The sequence below is a fragment of the Epargyreus clarus genome, unplaced genomic scaffold (genome assembly GCF_041222505.1).
Source record: "Epargyreus clarus isolate Ecla_fem2 unplaced genomic scaffold, WU_Ecla_fem_2.2 ptg000007l, whole genome shotgun sequence".
Taxonomy (NCBI): Eukaryota; Metazoa; Arthropoda; class Insecta; order Lepidoptera; family Hesperiidae; genus Epargyreus; species Epargyreus clarus.
Window position 1 is genome coordinate 21,263,151 of NW_027332215.1, and position 17,742 is coordinate 21,280,892.

The window sequence follows — 17,742 nt, forward strand, 5'->3', positions numbered from 1 at the left end:
GAAAGATTAACATTTGAGTATTTCTGTATACTAGATATTGTCACGTTATCTTTGGTTGGTTCAAAATTGATAGATTGAATATTAATAACGGCACATTTACCTGACTACTTAGAAAATAAAAAAAATCATGCAAAAATATCTTTTTGCATTCGTCAAAACGAATCTTATGAGATCAAACTCGACGGGTTTAATACAAGCTACTGGCTCATCATGAAATCGGCTCCTGGATTCCAAATTGTAATATTATCATCAGAACTTCATGGACATACAAAGGACTCGTGTAATCTGCTCATAATTTTACGACGATTACAAGTGCTAAAAAACTTTTTTAAACATTTTTTGCAACTTAATCAAAGACACTTCAAGTACTTTCTATAATAAATGCATGACATATAAGATAGGATTAGAGTTACAGTATTTCTTTCACACTACTTACACTATCTTTTAAATAAACATAAAGTAAGATCTAGGTAATATTTTATGTAACAATACATATTATACTATTATACTACATGTAACACTGCGATTCTTAATGGCCATATCTTACATACGGGAACAGAACCCTTCAGAAATCACTAGTTCCGTCAGATTTCGCTAAGGTGTCATGAAATTAATATACACGAATAAAACGTGATACACTAGACTCAATATAAATTAACGGTAGGCTGCTTCAACAAAGATTGAACCTGGACCTACTCGTATGTTCAGTTATAGATGACAGGTACCAATGGGGTTTTACAATCCTTTACAAAGAAGGAAGTAATAGGTGCAATCGACTGTTACCTACAATTTAAGCATCACGAACTGGTATTAAAAGTTGAGATTGATTACAAAACTTTCAAGAGTTTTTTCTCATTTCAGATCGAAAATTGGAGATTAAATGATTTCTGACCAAAATAGATTGTGCGCGCCGTCGCACTAAATCACAGGGTATGTGAAAAGTTTACGTTTCAATTTTTTTCGTCGCTGCCAGTGATACTCAAAGTTTCTTATAATTAGGTCACCTATTTTGTTATTTTATTCATATTAACGATTTTAACTTAAAATCACTATTGTTTACAATTTGTATTGATTTGCTTACAAAAATAATTTTACCAACAAATAAAACATCGAATATTTTTATTTACGTATATTTCATAAGTAATACATTTTTGCATTTATATTTCCTCGATAAAATGCATTATAAACATCCAAGCTGCGCGGAATGTTTTACATTTTAACTTTAACAACATTATGCAAACTTTGACAAGCGCTTGGTTAAGTAAGGGTGGCGCCAGAGGGTCGCCAGGTTTTGCTCGCAGGTATTTTAGTCGTCACACCGACACACAATACTACACTATTATAAATTAAAAGGTTTTGTTACATAATAATATCACTTAACGACTTTAAGCATCGTTTTACTTCTATCTTATTATTTAATCGTATAAATTTTAAAGAGAAACCGTTCGGCACAATGTAGCGCTATTAGTTCAAAATCTTAACCTTCTTATTGGTGTTCGGATCATCCTTTGCGCTCTTTGAAGACTTTCTCCTCGATAACAACTTAGATCTATCCGCCAATCTAAAAGTTTTACAAAGCAATGTGACTTTGGCCCCGCCTGATACGTTTTCATCGAGTGTCTTAACTGTGTTCGTCAGGAGATACTTATTCGCGAAACGCGTGTTTTTCACTTTTACAATTTCCTTTTTTTTATCCAACTCCTCCTCATCATTAGTGTTAGTTTGTTTCTTGTCTTCATAATCAGACATCGTGGAGCTACAGCTGTAATTGCAAACAACATCCACTCTAATGACTTGAACAGTGGCTGGGCTCTCTGCCCTTGAAATTGTGAGACTTTTTCTTTTTCCACGTTTATGGAAAGCAATTTTTGCGTCCTCTATATTATTTTCATCTTGTTCCTTTTTAATTTCGTCTTTACATTCTAGTGTAACGTCTTTTTTTAGAGACCTTTTCACTTTCGTATCGGGTCGTCGCATTTTCCTCGTTTCACCAGCTTGTGAAATATCTACTTGTATAGCTTTATTCTCTTTATTTTTATTTGTGAGATTGTACAGGAAAATACTAGATTTGCCGGACGATGGTCTCGAGCGGTCATTGCTGTGGAAGTACTTAGCGTAGTCATCGAAGTAGTAGTACGTGAGTTCAGACGACCTGTCGGGATCGTCTTGCTCACAATTCACTATTTGCTTAACAAACATGCGGTGTCTCTTTCCGTTAGTTAGTGTCTTATATTTAAAACTTGTCCGCGGTCTCTTTCTTTCTTGAACGTCACCCGTAAATTGCAAATTTTGTACGGAGAGAAACAAATCTTCCACTTCCTTTTGAACACGCACGCTATCGTATGTTTCGTTAAGATCGCATGGATCGTTTTTAGGGTTACAATGAAACCTGTGAAAAAATGAAAATATTTATTAAAATAATAACTAAGAGAGTAATTCTAAACTAAAATAACAAAACTAAAACTAAAATAACATCTTCAACTACATAAAAATTTTGTATGTGGACTTAGTTTTCGATCCCAAAATATCTTTATGACTCCGTAGGGCATACACTAATCATATCTAAACATTGTACTGAATATGGTGAATATTTATGTTAATTCTATGTTTGTAATTTAGTGTCAATACTTTTATGTATAATCCTAATTAAGAAACCCAACAGTGAAAGAACGAGGCGTTCCTGTCACTAGTGTATCTGACTACTTACCAGGAAGCCCCGACTACGAGTTTTAAGGATTTTTCTTAAACAAATGATTTTTTTTATTCTGCGCCTAACTTGCCAAATTAGAAGTAGATTTTTTTTATGTAACTGTACCTGTCAAGAACATCATTCCATCGAGGGTCCTCATCATGGTCTGGATTGACCATTCGTTTCTGGCAGTACCTCCTGGGTTTGTCCAGCTTCACCTCCAGTTTTATCCGTGGCCTTGATCTTTCTTGAAGGTGCAACTTTGCACACTTCATGGTGAGAATGTATCTGAAATTAAAAAAAATGACATTTATATATGTATATTTTTTTGTATTTTTATTATTAATTTATATTGTAAATGTACAATCATTTAGTAACTCAGAATTATTTACGTTCATCTAGGCAGCTCCTATTATATTATGCACTATGACATTTTATTAGTATCTGGTATATCGTTGATTATGCATGTAAGATGTGGAAATATTCCAAATACCTATATTTCTTTCGGGATCAGTTAAATACATATCCATACTGATTATTTAAATTTTGTGTTCTGAAACAAATACTGTTTCGAATGTAAAATATTAAACATACAATTTGCTGTAACAAACGACTTAAGTACATAAAACAGATAAGGTAAATTCGGATAACATCAGCACTGGGGAAAATTCATACAATTTTTTATTGACAGCATCATGCCAATTCCTTGAAACCCACGTGTATAAATTTACTATTTATTTTACCCATAACACCGATATTACCCGAAATTACCTAAAACTATTTCAGAATCACAAATCCATAGTTTTATTTAACGACATAATTTCACGATACAATAGCGCTACAATCTAAATAATATTTTCAGTGCCGATGAATATTATGATAGGCTGGAAATAAGGCGGATTAATTCAAGGCTTCCGAAGAGTTTGAATTAATTTCCCTACCTGTCGTGATTCAGTACTATTACCTGCCGATCACTATGGGATACTTATTCGGTACAGAACAACGCCTATAAAGTTGTGCCGTCGGCCATTTACGAGTTATTTCAAGGACGTAAGGAACTGTAGAATAGCACCCCTTTTATTATAATCGGTACACCCGGGCATTACATGTCCGATATCTTTTAAGTCCTTGAATAACATATCACATGTATACATGGTCAATTGTACTGGTTTAACATTTCGACCAACGCTGCCGATAAATGTACTTTATAAATCAATAGTTGCAACAAAGTACAAAGAAATAATGTTATTATTATATTACATACATTACATATATTACATACTCGACGACCCGCGTGGCGGAGTGGCCACCATACCGGTCTGACGCGCAAAGGGTCCCGGATTCGATCCCCGGCCAGACAGATGTCTAAATGATGAATTTAGATTTCTGTTACTGGGTCTGGGTTGTGTATTTGTCTATGTGTGTGTCCATGGCACCCACGATACAGCGAATCTTAGTGTGGGGCTGTAAGTGTAGAAAGCTATTATTATTATTATATTACATGCAAATTATACTGATATCCGATATACGGGCTGATATACGAGCGACAGCCCGCGCTGGCAACTGGTTGGCAGCAGTCGTTAAAGACAGACGACATTTGTCGCCTAACGCTGCCATCATCAACTGTAGTCGACTCATGCTATCTAACGTAAGCACCGAAGCCTGCTGCCGACTGTCAGTGCCTCTTTTTAACCGACAACAAAACACGATCGCCACCATCGTTAGCGACCATCACCGACTGTCGCCAATCGTCGCCACCTGTCGTCTGCGATCATTGGCGACTGTCGCCAGGGCAGACTGTATATTAGCTCCCTTATCTGGGAAATAATAATATCAATTATTTATTAATTGTTTCCGGTGGCGTTCGAGCGCAATTGCAACTTTGTGTGATCAGTACATTATTGCACACATTAATAATCGTTATGAAAATTAAGTAATAAATTCCTATCAGAATTCTAATTCAGTAATATCGTCTTATATTGTAAAATATTAAGGTCGTTAATATACTTCAAAGGTTTATTTCAAACAAAATAATACTTGTAATATGAGGATTCTTGTCGTCAACCCATTTCGGGTTTATTGCCATTTTGGTTCTATTGCTGGGAGTGGTTGTACTCTCAGAGTGAGTATTAAGGCTGGCATTGCACTAGTATAAGCAGAAATACCCTAGTGGTTAGAAACTCGACCCCGCAATTGGGAGGTCCGAGATTCGAACCTACGATTTTTCAAAGTTATATGCGTATTAAGGAATAATTGTACTTCCTTTATCGGCGAACGAAAAGCGATGGACTATGGCCTAAACCCTAACTCTGAAAGGAAACACGTGCCGAGCAGTATCACAGTAGTGGCGAGTCCATTACGCTGACCAACTGCGTATTCATAGATTTCACTATTAAAGAACTTTAACAATCGTGTAAGTTTCCACGCGACGTTTTCTTCGCGATGTCGATTTGATTAATACGCACATCTACAACTTGGACTCAGATTGAGAGGCTTACTTTCAAAACTTAGGTCACAGTAAAAGTATCTATAACTTATACTGTGGTTAGGTTTAACTCTTAGGCTTTTCAAAACTTTTAAATCAGGTGGACTGATGTGACATTTAATTTACTTTATAAAAAGTCCAACAAATTAGCAATTATACGGGACGCAGATATCGCAAAGCGTTTTGTCATTTCGTCTATTGTGCTATTGTTTAAGATCTATTCATTTTGTAAGCAATTATGTGTGAAGACGCTCTGTATACCTGTCCCTTTTTCTCCGGGATTTTGTGTTTGGGGTGGAGCGGGATGGGTGCATACAAAGGTTTTTTTGGAAAGTATGGATAAAGGAACTACAATGGCAGCAGGATGGTGTATTTGATCTAGCAACATAGCGGTCCGCATGTTCTTGGGAATGGCTTCGCCAACGATGCAAAAAATGTTTCTCTATTACATTGTACTGGGTGCAGTTGGTTTTGATACTCACTTCACGATATTATTTCATTCTCAATAACACTATTTAATTTCAGTTGGTTGTTGTGTTACAAAATATTGTGACCATTGTTTTGAGAAATAGCTATCCTGTCGTATATTGTCGTGTTAAATTATTGTAGTAATTTTTGAATTGAACTACTTTTTTTTCAATATGGAACAATTTTAACAAGATTCAAAACATACTAAAATACATGAAAATTACAAAGAAATGGAACAGATAAATCTACATGCATAGAGTGTGCAGGTCAAATTCGAGTATATCAATTGTTTCAACTACTCGCATACAGTATTTGTATACTATACGAAACGTTTCAGTACATCTTCGCCCTATCATAATTTTGTATGCAATATGGCGAACATCCATAATGATAATGTTTACAGATCACTATAAGACAGTCTTCTATTATCTATAGCTACCGTCACCGAACCCAGCAAAGGTATCGATTATTCGTCACCTTCACGAAAAAATGCGGCAAATGGCTTAATCGTGACTAACGAATACGTAGTTTATTTTGCATAATTACTAAAGCGAAATAAAAACACGTTATTCCGTCCTACGATTTCCCGCGCTGTCGCCCGTTCGTAAGGAAGTCAAATGTCGAACAAGCATGCAACGTTGTAGAAAATAGAACCGACTAGCTAATTTTATGACAAAGCCCGCAGTTAGATAAAACAAAGCAAATTCCTTATAAATATGGAAATTGGAAGCGTTTTAATAATTAGTTCATTTTAAGTACTCCTTTTATTCCTTTTATACTTTTATTAGACGACAGAGAGTATTGTTTTTCCAGCGTATATACGTGTCACATTCTTTGGAAAGCCTTTTATACCATTTTTTTCCTTAACGAGGGGGAAACCTTCAAAAGGTACCCGACGACGTGGTAGCGACGCCATATTATGTGGGATTCTTACCGCACTAAATTCCTCCCGGTGGCCGTCCTCAACGCTTGTTGGAGAACTCCGGGATATCAGACGGAACTCTTACGACAGGCAGGAGTTACCATAGCCCTATTCTAGTCCCCGAACTACATGGACACCCCTAGATTTGGCAGCAGTTTGTGCAAAGCACCCGCTACCTTGTGAATCCGGAAGACCAGGCGGTGGAAATGCTCGTTGAAGCGCCAACGGCTGTCCAACACGAGCCCCAAGTACCTCATGCACCTGCCCACTTCGATATCCGCGTCACCCACCCGCACTGACATACAGGGTGGTTCCACGCCTCGCCGCAGGCCATGGAACCATAGTGCTTCGGTCTTATTGTCCGCAACGCTAAGGCCTAGTTCGCGTATCTTCGAGACAACGCGTGCCACCCCGGCCAACCTCGCCGTCCTATCGACAAGTACGAGAGCGTCGTCGGCTAGCAAATAATGCTCACACCAGGAGGAAACTCCGTCCGCAGTACAACATCGTATGCAAGATTCCATAGGAGTGGCCCCAAGACCGACCCCTGCGGAACCCCGCATACAACACGCTTCTCCCCGACACCCCCGTAACGGACCAAGTTTTATACCAAACGGCATGACAGATTTTAACATATTAGTGTCGTATCGTGTCATCTAAATTATGTCTCAGTGACATATGCTATATGTTTTAAAACAGTCGGGCTTTTCATTTTATAATAATTCGTTTTATACTTCCGATTCATTTATGCAAACGTAATATAATACAGATTTAAAACATATTCAAATTCATTTTCATGCCAAATAGAAATACACTTGCAACTTCTTAACAATTGCATTCAAATGTATCAAATTATCGCGGTCCCCCTACATAAGACTGGCACACAGACGGAATAATAGGCACAGCTGCTACGAGCATAGAGAACACACACACAGAAACTCGGTGCATCCATCGTACACGGACGCATCTTCGACAAAAAATGCATTATTATTATCCTAGAACGAGGACATCAATACCAGCTATTCGAAAACCAACCCTAGCAACCACCCCTAAGACCGTTTATGATATCAAGCTTGCTTGTAAATGATTAACTTAGATTTTATCCTGCATAAACGAATCCCACGCTATTATGACGCTTACACCCACAGCTCAGGATACGATATCGCTTGTGTGTCTCCAAAGGAATTTAAGTATAATAATGCTTGAAAAAAGCTATGTATCTCACCAGGCGCCAAATGCACGTTGACTACGCCTACGAGTTCTACGGAATTTGGTGAGCTTACATATGCGAACGTGATATTGCATCGGAACTAGGAACACGTGCGTGATAGTTTTAAATTTAGAGTTTATAAATACATTTCATTGAGATTAATATTACTTTAGTCGACTTGGAAAATTATGGAATATATTAGTTCTCGGATATAACAACGCTTCTGGATATTATATTTGGGATACTACGGGTCTCCATAGAGGTGTTTTGAGTACTGTCGCCCTAGAGACTTGTAAGCAACCCCGGAAATTATCAGATTCCTACCTGTGATCGGCCACAGGTGTTACGCTAACACTGATGACTAAGAACGTCCTGGATAAGTATGTCTCCCTTGCCCTTCAAACCAGAACACAGCAGCGCTTAACATTACTGTTTTTACTTAATTTGGTTAAGGTGGTAGAACCCTCAGTCGTACGACTCTGGCCGCCACCGCCACATGTATTTCTGCCTATTAACAGTAGTGTTAAGCGCTGCTGTGTTCTGGTTTGAAGGGTGTGGTAAGAGAGACACACTTTTTGAGACGTTCCAGCTTAGTCCTCAAGAGTAGCGGCGCAGCTGTGACCGAACTCAGGTAGGAATATCTAATCCTATTTGAGGTTGATCACAGATGTCCATGGGCGACAGTAGCCATTTACCATCAGGTGGACTGCAAGCTCGTCTGCTACTCCTATATTAAAAACAAATCTACAATCGATGACGAGTATTGTGACTATCAGGTGAAATGGCATGCTCATGTGCTTCTACCTAAAAGGTTTTGAAAAAATCAATAACCGACTACAGACAGAACTCCTCCTCTATTAAAATTTACTTATATAAGTATGTATAATAAATAGTCAACTTACAATAGCGGCAAAACGCTTATTAATTCTCATACAAAAATAAATAAAAATAAAACACGAAAGTATAAATTAAAAATTATTCCTTGCTAGATGTTAATGCGATTATGTACCATCGCGTTATTCGCCAAAATAACTTTTTAAGTGTCCATAAATAAATAAAAAGGCTCGAGGTCTCAAACAATGCTTTCCAGTTATAAAGGTGTTCATAAAATTTCCAACAACTTATTTCTATTTGAATGAAAAATAATAAAACAAAGGCGCTTAGTTACTTTCGAAACGGATTGTTTTGTTGAAAGGGTGATCACTTCTGCTAGCAACATAGAATGGACTAAAAGAAAGGCTTCAGAGTACTTACCTACTTATTATTTACTTACTTTTATAATCAAGTGATTACTACTTCTTAAATCGCTTATTAGTAAAGTTGTAACTTAAGCCTTAAAGTTAGTAACCTTAATACTTAAATCATAAGTCAATCATCATCGTTTTTGGTAATTTTCTCTAACATTCGAACACGACTTGACAGGAATGCATTCTCTGAGCGACCAAACTGTAATAATATTTACTACCTTCTGTATACACCAGTAATAGATGATTGAACATGTCTGATATTTGATCAAGAATTAATAATGACGCGATAATCTCGCTAATGGGTAAAATGAAAAAAAAAATTGATATAATTCATTAAACCGCATAGACATTATTAAAAAATATAAACACATTAAAATGACAATTACGTTGCAAATAAATTCGTTTTCTGAAATATAGAATTGTGTCATATAATTCTAAACATGTCAAACCCGTGGTCTCCCGTCAAATAGATTGAATAGCCAAAACCTTACAATAGAGCACCTCCACTTGTCAAGTAAAACCTGACATCCTTGACCCGGGTCATAAGGAACTTGCACAAGGTGACCGTTGCAACCTGTCGCCGGGTCAAACAACAATACGTTTACCACCGGCCGTATCGATTACCGTCCCGTCTTACCATCACAATAGACTGACCCCCTGACGTTTTTAAAAATCCCAAAACCACGCCCCGTTGCCGAAGTCGTCTAATGTTCGCGACTGATTTATGCCTTTGGTTTGAACTAATTTTGTCTTCAATAATTTCCGACCTGCTTTTTTCTTTTTTGAACGTAGTAAAACACTTAGTAATGTATGGAATGTATTTTTATACAATTGGAGTAGCAAATGAGCTTACAGGCCATCTGAAGGTACGCGGTAACTAGCGCACGTGATGTTACCACTTCCCTGGTTACCATTACATCGCTGATATTCTTAAGAACAGATGCCTCGAGCCAAGAAGCGCCACTAAGTCATATTAGTCATATTATATTGTATTTTTTATTTCTAAGAGTAGACACATATCTAACACCTACATTATTATATAGATTTAGGTATAAAGTATACACAAAAGCGAAATGAACAGGATTAAAACAAAGCAAATACAAAGTAGCCAGTGTTAAGCAAAACGTGTCTGTATATAACCTAGAAGTAGATAGCGAACACGGATTAAGTGAAATTGCAGATGGCTTACACAGAACTGAAATATGACGCGAACTAGGCTTTAAAAACGAAATAGTAAAACGTAGCATCAGTAACATAATACAAAGGATTTTTAGTTTGTCTTTATTACTTACCATTAAAAAACGCTTTTTTGTCAAAATTGTGAATGATTAACTACTTATAAATACCGAGAAACCAATATTTGTAATCTGCTTTGAATTTAACTTACTTAGTTAGATTAAAGATGATATAAGTACGCTTTCTTACAAATGAAGTTTAAAAAGTCGTTCACAGTAATAAGTGAAATTTTATGGCAATTTTGCCTCAGTAACATTAGTTACATTGACGTTGTGTAGTGCGCATTAAACGAACCTACTCGTAAAAGTATAGAATCTTAATAAGCGTTGTTTACTTTGTCCATCACAGCTTATAAGAGCCTATGTATTATGATTGATGATAATAATTTGTTTTGACAGATGTACCTATCGTAATTAGGAAAGGTATTAAATTCGATGGTTCCCATAAGACATAATTATCTAGTTGTTCAGAGAGCTCTCCCTACTCGACAATGATGTACCAACTATAGCAGAATTCTAAAGAACTTCCACCGTCTGTTTGAGACCCCTTTGCACTAAACCAATGGACAAAGCCATATGCGCGAATATGTAGCAAGTAAATAAAGGGATGATATATTGTGAAGACTGATGTGATTAAAAAAAACATTTCCCTTAGTGCTGTCAAGGTGCATTCTTAATAGGGATGATATGTTATTTGTTGTCGATAAAAATATATTATTATGATTATATTATTGTCCAATCTTATATTTTTAATAAATCGACATAAAATTCAATGAATTTGTTCATTGACTGAACATTGTTTGGTTCAATGAATTCAATTGTTTTCGAAACATGACAGAAAGGTAAAAGAAATATTCACAAATATTTCTCTTGGAAATAAGAACGTTAGTTCATTTTATATTAACCGAGCAGGAGGAAAGGCATCCAGGGCACAATAAAAAATCTAGTGTGGAATATAGGAAGCGTTATTTTGCTTAACCACGTGTGCATGACAATCGATACATCGATAGTCGATGCATTCTTATAAAACAGCACATCCTTACAAACACTCAGGTGAACGTAATCGTTGTGGGAACTATTACGACCATCTCACACAGATCCTATCGCTATCCTGCTCTCAAATTGTTCGCTAGACAATTTCATAGCTGCGATAGATTCAATGGTGATCGCTTGGGGTGGGCGATAAAAAATAACGATACATCACTGCAAATTTAAAACGTTTTGTTTGGCCAGATTATAATAATAAATGGTTTCCTAGTTTCCTTTAATTCATAACATAGGTAATTTAATATTTTTTCTTCTCTATATTTTTAGTCGAAAGCATTGCATTACAAAACTAGAATATTGTTCAAAAACAAAAACCAACGTCTACAATATAGCCTATAACTATCACGATTTAGATTTTTGACGAGCCAATAACCTTATTTATTTAAATCCGGCTAGTCATTTGGGCTGCAGGGCTAAAGAATGCGACACACCATACACGCTCGAATAACATTACCCTCCTCAGAGTGATAAAAATCCGTATAAAATAAATCATAATCCGTATTCCTGTGTTATAATAAATATGATTCACTTTTAATAATAACTTTTAACAGTGACATCATCAAACATATTGAATACATTGAGTGTGGTAGAACCCTTTGTGGTTTGACTCCGGTGGCACCACCACCACACCTATTTACACCGCCTCATAACAGTAGTCTTAAATGCTGCTATGTTCGTTCTAGTTTGACAGGTGTGGTGAGGGAGACATACTTTTCCGAGGAGTTCCAGCTTAGTCCTCAGGGGTAGCGGCGCATCTATGGTCGACCTCAGGCGTGAATATCTAATCGTATCTGGGATTGATTACAGATGTCCATGGGCGGCAGTAGCCACTTACCATCCGGTGGACTGCATGCTCGTCTGCTACTCCTATATTATAAACAAGTACCCAATTATGCCACATAAACCTAACCACGGCCCTCTATGTAGTGGCCAATCAAATTGATTAGGAATCATGTTCAGAATGATGTTTTAGCAGCGGTTATGTGTTAGTTATGTGGTAAAACTGACATAAATATTATTATTATTATCCCAACCAATTGAAATTTTCTCCAAGATTGTTTATGACAGACCAATATAAGACCACTGATAACGTATATCAATAGATAGTTAATAAGAATAACTTAATACAATGAAGCGGTGGTAGCCTAGTGATTTCAAACTTAGCTTCTAAACCTGGTGCCCACGGTTTGAATCCCAGGTCCTTGATTTTTCAAAGTTAAGTGTGTATTAATTGTAATGTTAGTTATTTGTCTTTTTTAAGGAAGTCTTATTTTAAGGGTGAAAGAAAAATGGTGAGGATGTCCGCACCTGAGCTACCTGAGACCTGTGCCCAACAGTGGGACAGTAGGCAATAAGTCTACGACGATACGTCAAGGAACCCAGTATTAGGATGTGAGTACTGATTTGTATAAGGAAAAGTTTGTATAAGAATTCAATACATCAAGTAATCATTGGCCAAGTGCGAGTACAACTTGCGCACGGAGTTCCGTACCACAAAATTTTCATTTAATTTTAGTATTTGGTACCTTAGGAGTAATTGTAATATTAAAATTTGAACTGTCTTTCTAACACTGTTGGGTAGATAACGCGACACTAAAAAATAACGGTTTCTTACACGGCAACCCCCGCTTATTTTTAAGCCTTTATTTTTAGTAATTTTAATATAACGGCCAATTTTATACATACTATGTGAAAATTTTAAGTGTCTATCTATTACGATTTAAGAGATACAGGTGGAAAGATAACGAAGAATTACTTGTAGACTTCTATAGTTATGACTTATGTGTTTTATAGTCCTGTAGTTATAGACCTGTATTTACACTTTAAGTAAGGAACCCCAAAACCAATCCACCTATAACCAGACTGCAATAAAGCGCATAGCTTATACTACAATCGCGTGCTCACAGCGATTAGTAGGAAACAATTACAGCAATATAAGAGCAATAACGAAGGCGGTGCTTTCAGCATTGCAGGCGATGTAAACTAATATACCTAGAAACTAACTGAACAATAGTTGCTGACAAGCGGCGCTGTTCAGTCGCTTTGTCAGTACACTTTGTTAACATCAAAGAGGCCGCCGATACGCGTTTGCTTAAGGGCATTAAAAACGATTGTTGTAAAGAATAATGCCGCAAATTGACACGCTAGTGTTATTTAACGATATTTGAACGCTTTATGTATAGCGGCATCAAGAAAATTACAGTTTTTGAACATTTTAGTTTTATAATATTTCTATGGTTTGAATAAAACTTGTTTTTGATATAAATTTTCTAAAAGGATATTAAAAAAATGTTAAAAAAAACACGCTTTTATTGCTAATCGAATTAAAAACTAGAAAATATTTTTAATGACAAATAGTTTAATATACAGTAGTAGAAGATGGAACAATCAATCATAATGAATCGTTTCAAAATAAGATTTTAAAAAAATTAAGTCAATTCAGAGTGAAAAGCGTCGGGTGCTTGATATTTTAAATGTTACAATCATTCTATTGGCAAGAGAGAATAGTTTTTTTTTTTTTTTTTTTATAGTATAAGAGTAGCAGACGAGCATGCAGTCCACCTGATGGTAAGTGGCTACTGCCGCCCATGGACATCTGTAATCAACCCCAGATACGATTAGATATTCCTACCTGAGGTCGGCCACAGATGCGCCGCTACCCCTGAGGACTAAGCTGGAACGCCTCGAAAAAGTCTGTCTCCCTTACCACACCCTTCAAACCGGAACACAGCAGCGCCTAACACTGCTGTTATTAGGTAGAAATAGGTATTAGGTAGTTATGAACCGCAGTAACATTTGAAATTATAGAACAAATTATTTAAAAAGTACCTAATTAAAATTAGATAATCCTACGACAGTCGAACTTATTGGTATAGTTTTATTTGTCGCTAATATAGTATTTTCGCTCGTGTTATCCAATAAGCCCGCGGCATCGATATAACATTGTTATAAATACTAATAAAGTGGTGAAGCACATCTAATACATAATAACAATGTTATTAATGTTTTCGGAAGCGTTCTCGCAAGTTACGCATTCCTGCCGTACTTAGTGCGATATGTTCGTAAAAATCAATATCATATGGTGCAAATATCACATACGGCTCTCGTAAATATTATTGTTGGTCGTATTACCGGGAAAACGCAATGTATGCTATGTCGTTCTCGTAAAGACCAATATCGTACGGTACAAATAAAAATGGGGCCGTTTATACGGAGTTTATCGAGATATAAATTTTTGACATGTTTGCACTTATGCCGGTAATGTATTAATGCACGCAATTTAGTCTGGTTTACCTGTATCTTTTAAAATAAATTAAATTAAAAAATCTTGGTTCGAATTCCTTAGAAATTTTAAACTTTAGCATCACTTTTCTAGCAATAATAGTTATTTCGTACAAAAAGGGGAGTTCAAAAACACCATAATGTCTGTATTTCCATAATAATATAACATTTATACGTACTTTACAGATTTTACCAAAGTTATTAATTTATAGAACTGTATTTCAGATCCCATGATCTTGGTGTTTCAGTATCATTTTATTACAAATATTCTTACTCATTTCAACTTATTTTTCAAAGGAATTTCCATTCCAACCTTTTTTCGCATTTTTGGACTTACTTAAAGACATACAAAGTAGGATTCGCTACCAAATAACTAACATTTATCCTCAACCTATCTATTCGAAACGAATAGGTAGGTTTGTTTGTTAGGTAGAATAACATAAGACATAATATATGTAAATATAAATAAAACGTCAATACCAAAAATAAATAAAATACATTTATAAAATACATGCTCTATTTTTTATAGAAATGTGTAGACACAAATAATAGATACAACATAAAGAAAACAATGTTCCACACAATTAATTTGACCCGTACTTTCCGTACCATCACACTCTTAATCAATCATTCTAATAAAAAGCAGGTACTAGTAAACAACTATTAATAACATCAAGACGCTTTTGTGCTTTGAAAACAATGTATTGACTGATTTAGCGTATGTACGTATTTTAAAAAGGTTATTACATTTTTACTTTGCGCATGAAGGTCTAGTATCTACATAGGTACTAGTATAGGGCAGAGTCGTAAGTCGTCAATTTTCCTAAACGAGATTGCCCAAGTGACTATGGAACTCAGTATCGCTATCAAATATATTGTGCCGTAATGTAAATGAGCTTAATTTTTAGTTTGATTATAGGAGCAGCAGACGAGCATGCAGTCCACCTGATGGTGAGTGTTTACTACTAGAAATGTGTAATAAGCCCCAGATAAGATAAGTTACGTTCCTGAAGTCAGTCACTAATATGCCGCTACCCCTGAGGAATAAGCAGGAACGCCTCGGAAAGGTATGTCTCTCTTACCACACCCGTCAAACCAGAACACAGCAGCGCTTAACACTACTGTTAATAGGCAGAAATAGGTGTGGCGGTGGTGCCGCCGGAGTTGAACCACAAAGAGTTCTACTACCTTTAAATACGTAAATACAATTTTCTATACTCACACTATACATGAGCGTATCTTTTTATTGTAACACGAGTATGTGTCCTTTTTAATTCAACTAACAACTGTCTTCAATTTATTTCCAAACATTTTACGGGGTCGTATAGCCTCGTAGCCTAGATGCCTATTTGTTAAAAATTCGCATAGGCAGAGTGCCACCAATTCCTAAATGTTATTTATCTACTGCGAAAGCCGATAATTTTGTAAATATTATTTGTAAGAATACACAGTTACACATACAGGCATACAGGCTCCACAGAATACCAGCGTTGCAGGTGACTAAAGTTACCTAAAACGTTAAAGCTAAATGGAGACCTCTTCGATCAAAAATTTTATAATATTTTTTGTATGCAATTTTCTATTGTGTTTATTGCATATTTTTTCCGAATAAATTATTCTGTTTCTTTCTTTCTCAATAATTAAGTGCTATTGATTTTTAGGAAGCATTTTAATCAGTAACCTTTAACATAGAAGTGTCGTAAACAGAAATAAATAATTAAATAAAAAAATAAATCTTTAATGTGGTTAAATTGTATTGCACCAGATTTTTCTTTGTCTACTTATCCGTAATTCACTCTTGGCCACAGGTCTTCCAGAAAGGGAAGTCTTAGAATATCATCCACTATTCTGCCTAACTGCATTATAGTAGGTGTCACACCTTTAAGAGGAACTTCCAAGTATGTAGATTTCCTCACAAAGCTTTTTCATCGTAAATAAGTACACAAGATGAGAAGAGCATGCCTGGGATTCGAATCCGCACGCTCAGCGCGACAATCATTGATGCCACTAATCTGTTAGTGCTTTCAAAATTTTAAAAGTGATATAAACAACAATGTCAAACACAGACGTGACTACAAAATTGATCTGTAAATAAACAAGTGCAAGAAGACAACATTAGCGCTAAAATTTGCTAAAATAATTGTAAGTGCATCTCGTTTGACATTTGTGATATAAATAACAAAGACAAGTGCAGAATTTACTACAAAATTTATTTAAAAGTAAATCAGTGTCCTATAATTTTCTAATAAGTGTAAGTGCAAGTGCGCAATAGTTTAGTAATACAAGTGTAACTGTACGTAAAGTACGTGTACGTACGTAAAGTGTACATACATATCTGTGGGCTCCGGGAAGCGCACTGCCGCGGCGGGCCTCACCGCACGACTATCCGCGACTTGTAATCATAACCTTTGGTTCGATAGGCGGCGTTCACAGTGCAAAACAAAAGTGACAACAGCGACAAGTCATAGTAAATCGGCCACTGGAATAACTATTAACAAAAGTGTTATTATTAGTCTTACATCCGTTATTATTAGTCTAAATTATTTTGATATTGTCAAAAGTCGATCTTTGTTAGCCAAATATTGGATGGATTGATTATTAATAACGGGCGTTAATCGAAAAGTCAGCACTGATAAGTGATATTGTACAGTTTTGTTATTTCTTATACAGTTGAAAAATAGTCACTATTATTTTTACGTTAGTCTTTTTAATTTTATTAACGAACAAAGTTATTATTATTTTTTTCAATCGTACTCTTTGTCGAATCGAGAAAACCCCGTGTGTTATATTACATAACTAATTAGGTACTTAATATAAAATAAAATAAAATATTATTATTACCTATTTGCTGTGTTGCTTAAAATTACATATATTTTTTTCTTTATTAATGAACTATTATGAAAGTTTATTCTTGAATTAAAACAATTTATATTATTTATTTGAAAATATAATTCCATAAATTCTACATTAAAATATAAGGAAGTTATACAAACCACAATGTAACATTATCTTATTAAAACATTATCTTAAACCCACTCGTATCTTCACAGGTAATAATAGCTGATATAAATCACAAAAGGAAACCTTAATAATAATGTGAACGTATCCTAATAGCGTGCGAGCACACCTAATTTTTATACAAGGTGTCCCACTTCGG

At 35.7% G+C, this 17,742-nt stretch overlaps 1 protein-coding gene across 1 annotated transcript; it reads right to left on the reverse strand.

Moving 5' to 3' along the window:
* Positions 1-1,165: 1,165 nt before the first annotated feature.
* LOC140743143 (uncharacterized) lies at positions 1,166-16,959 on the reverse strand. The gene is made up of 3 exons (XM_073074201.1): positions 16,917-16,959; positions 2,816-2,977; positions 1,166-2,389 (listed from the first exon to the last, which is right to left on the reverse strand). Exons 2-3 carry the CDS (start codon positions 2,962-2,964, stop codon positions 1,465-1,467), a joined length of 1,074 nt encoding a protein of 357 aa, XP_072930302.1. The 5' UTR covers positions 2,965-2,977; positions 16,917-16,959; the 3' UTR covers positions 1,166-1,464.
* Positions 16,960-17,742: the final 783 nt, after the last annotated feature.

What these genes read in the sequence shown, in the direction of transcription:
- LOC140743143 (XM_073074201.1), bottom strand. Translation starts at nt 2,964, where the DNA reads ATGAAGTGTGCAAAGTTGCACCTTCAAGAAAGATCAAGGCCACGGATA. An exon ending in TGGAATGATGTTCTTGACAG is followed by an intron (nt 2,390 to 2,815) that starts GTACAGTTACAT and finishes ATTTTTTCACAG; the next exon opens with GTTTCATTGTAACCCTAAAA.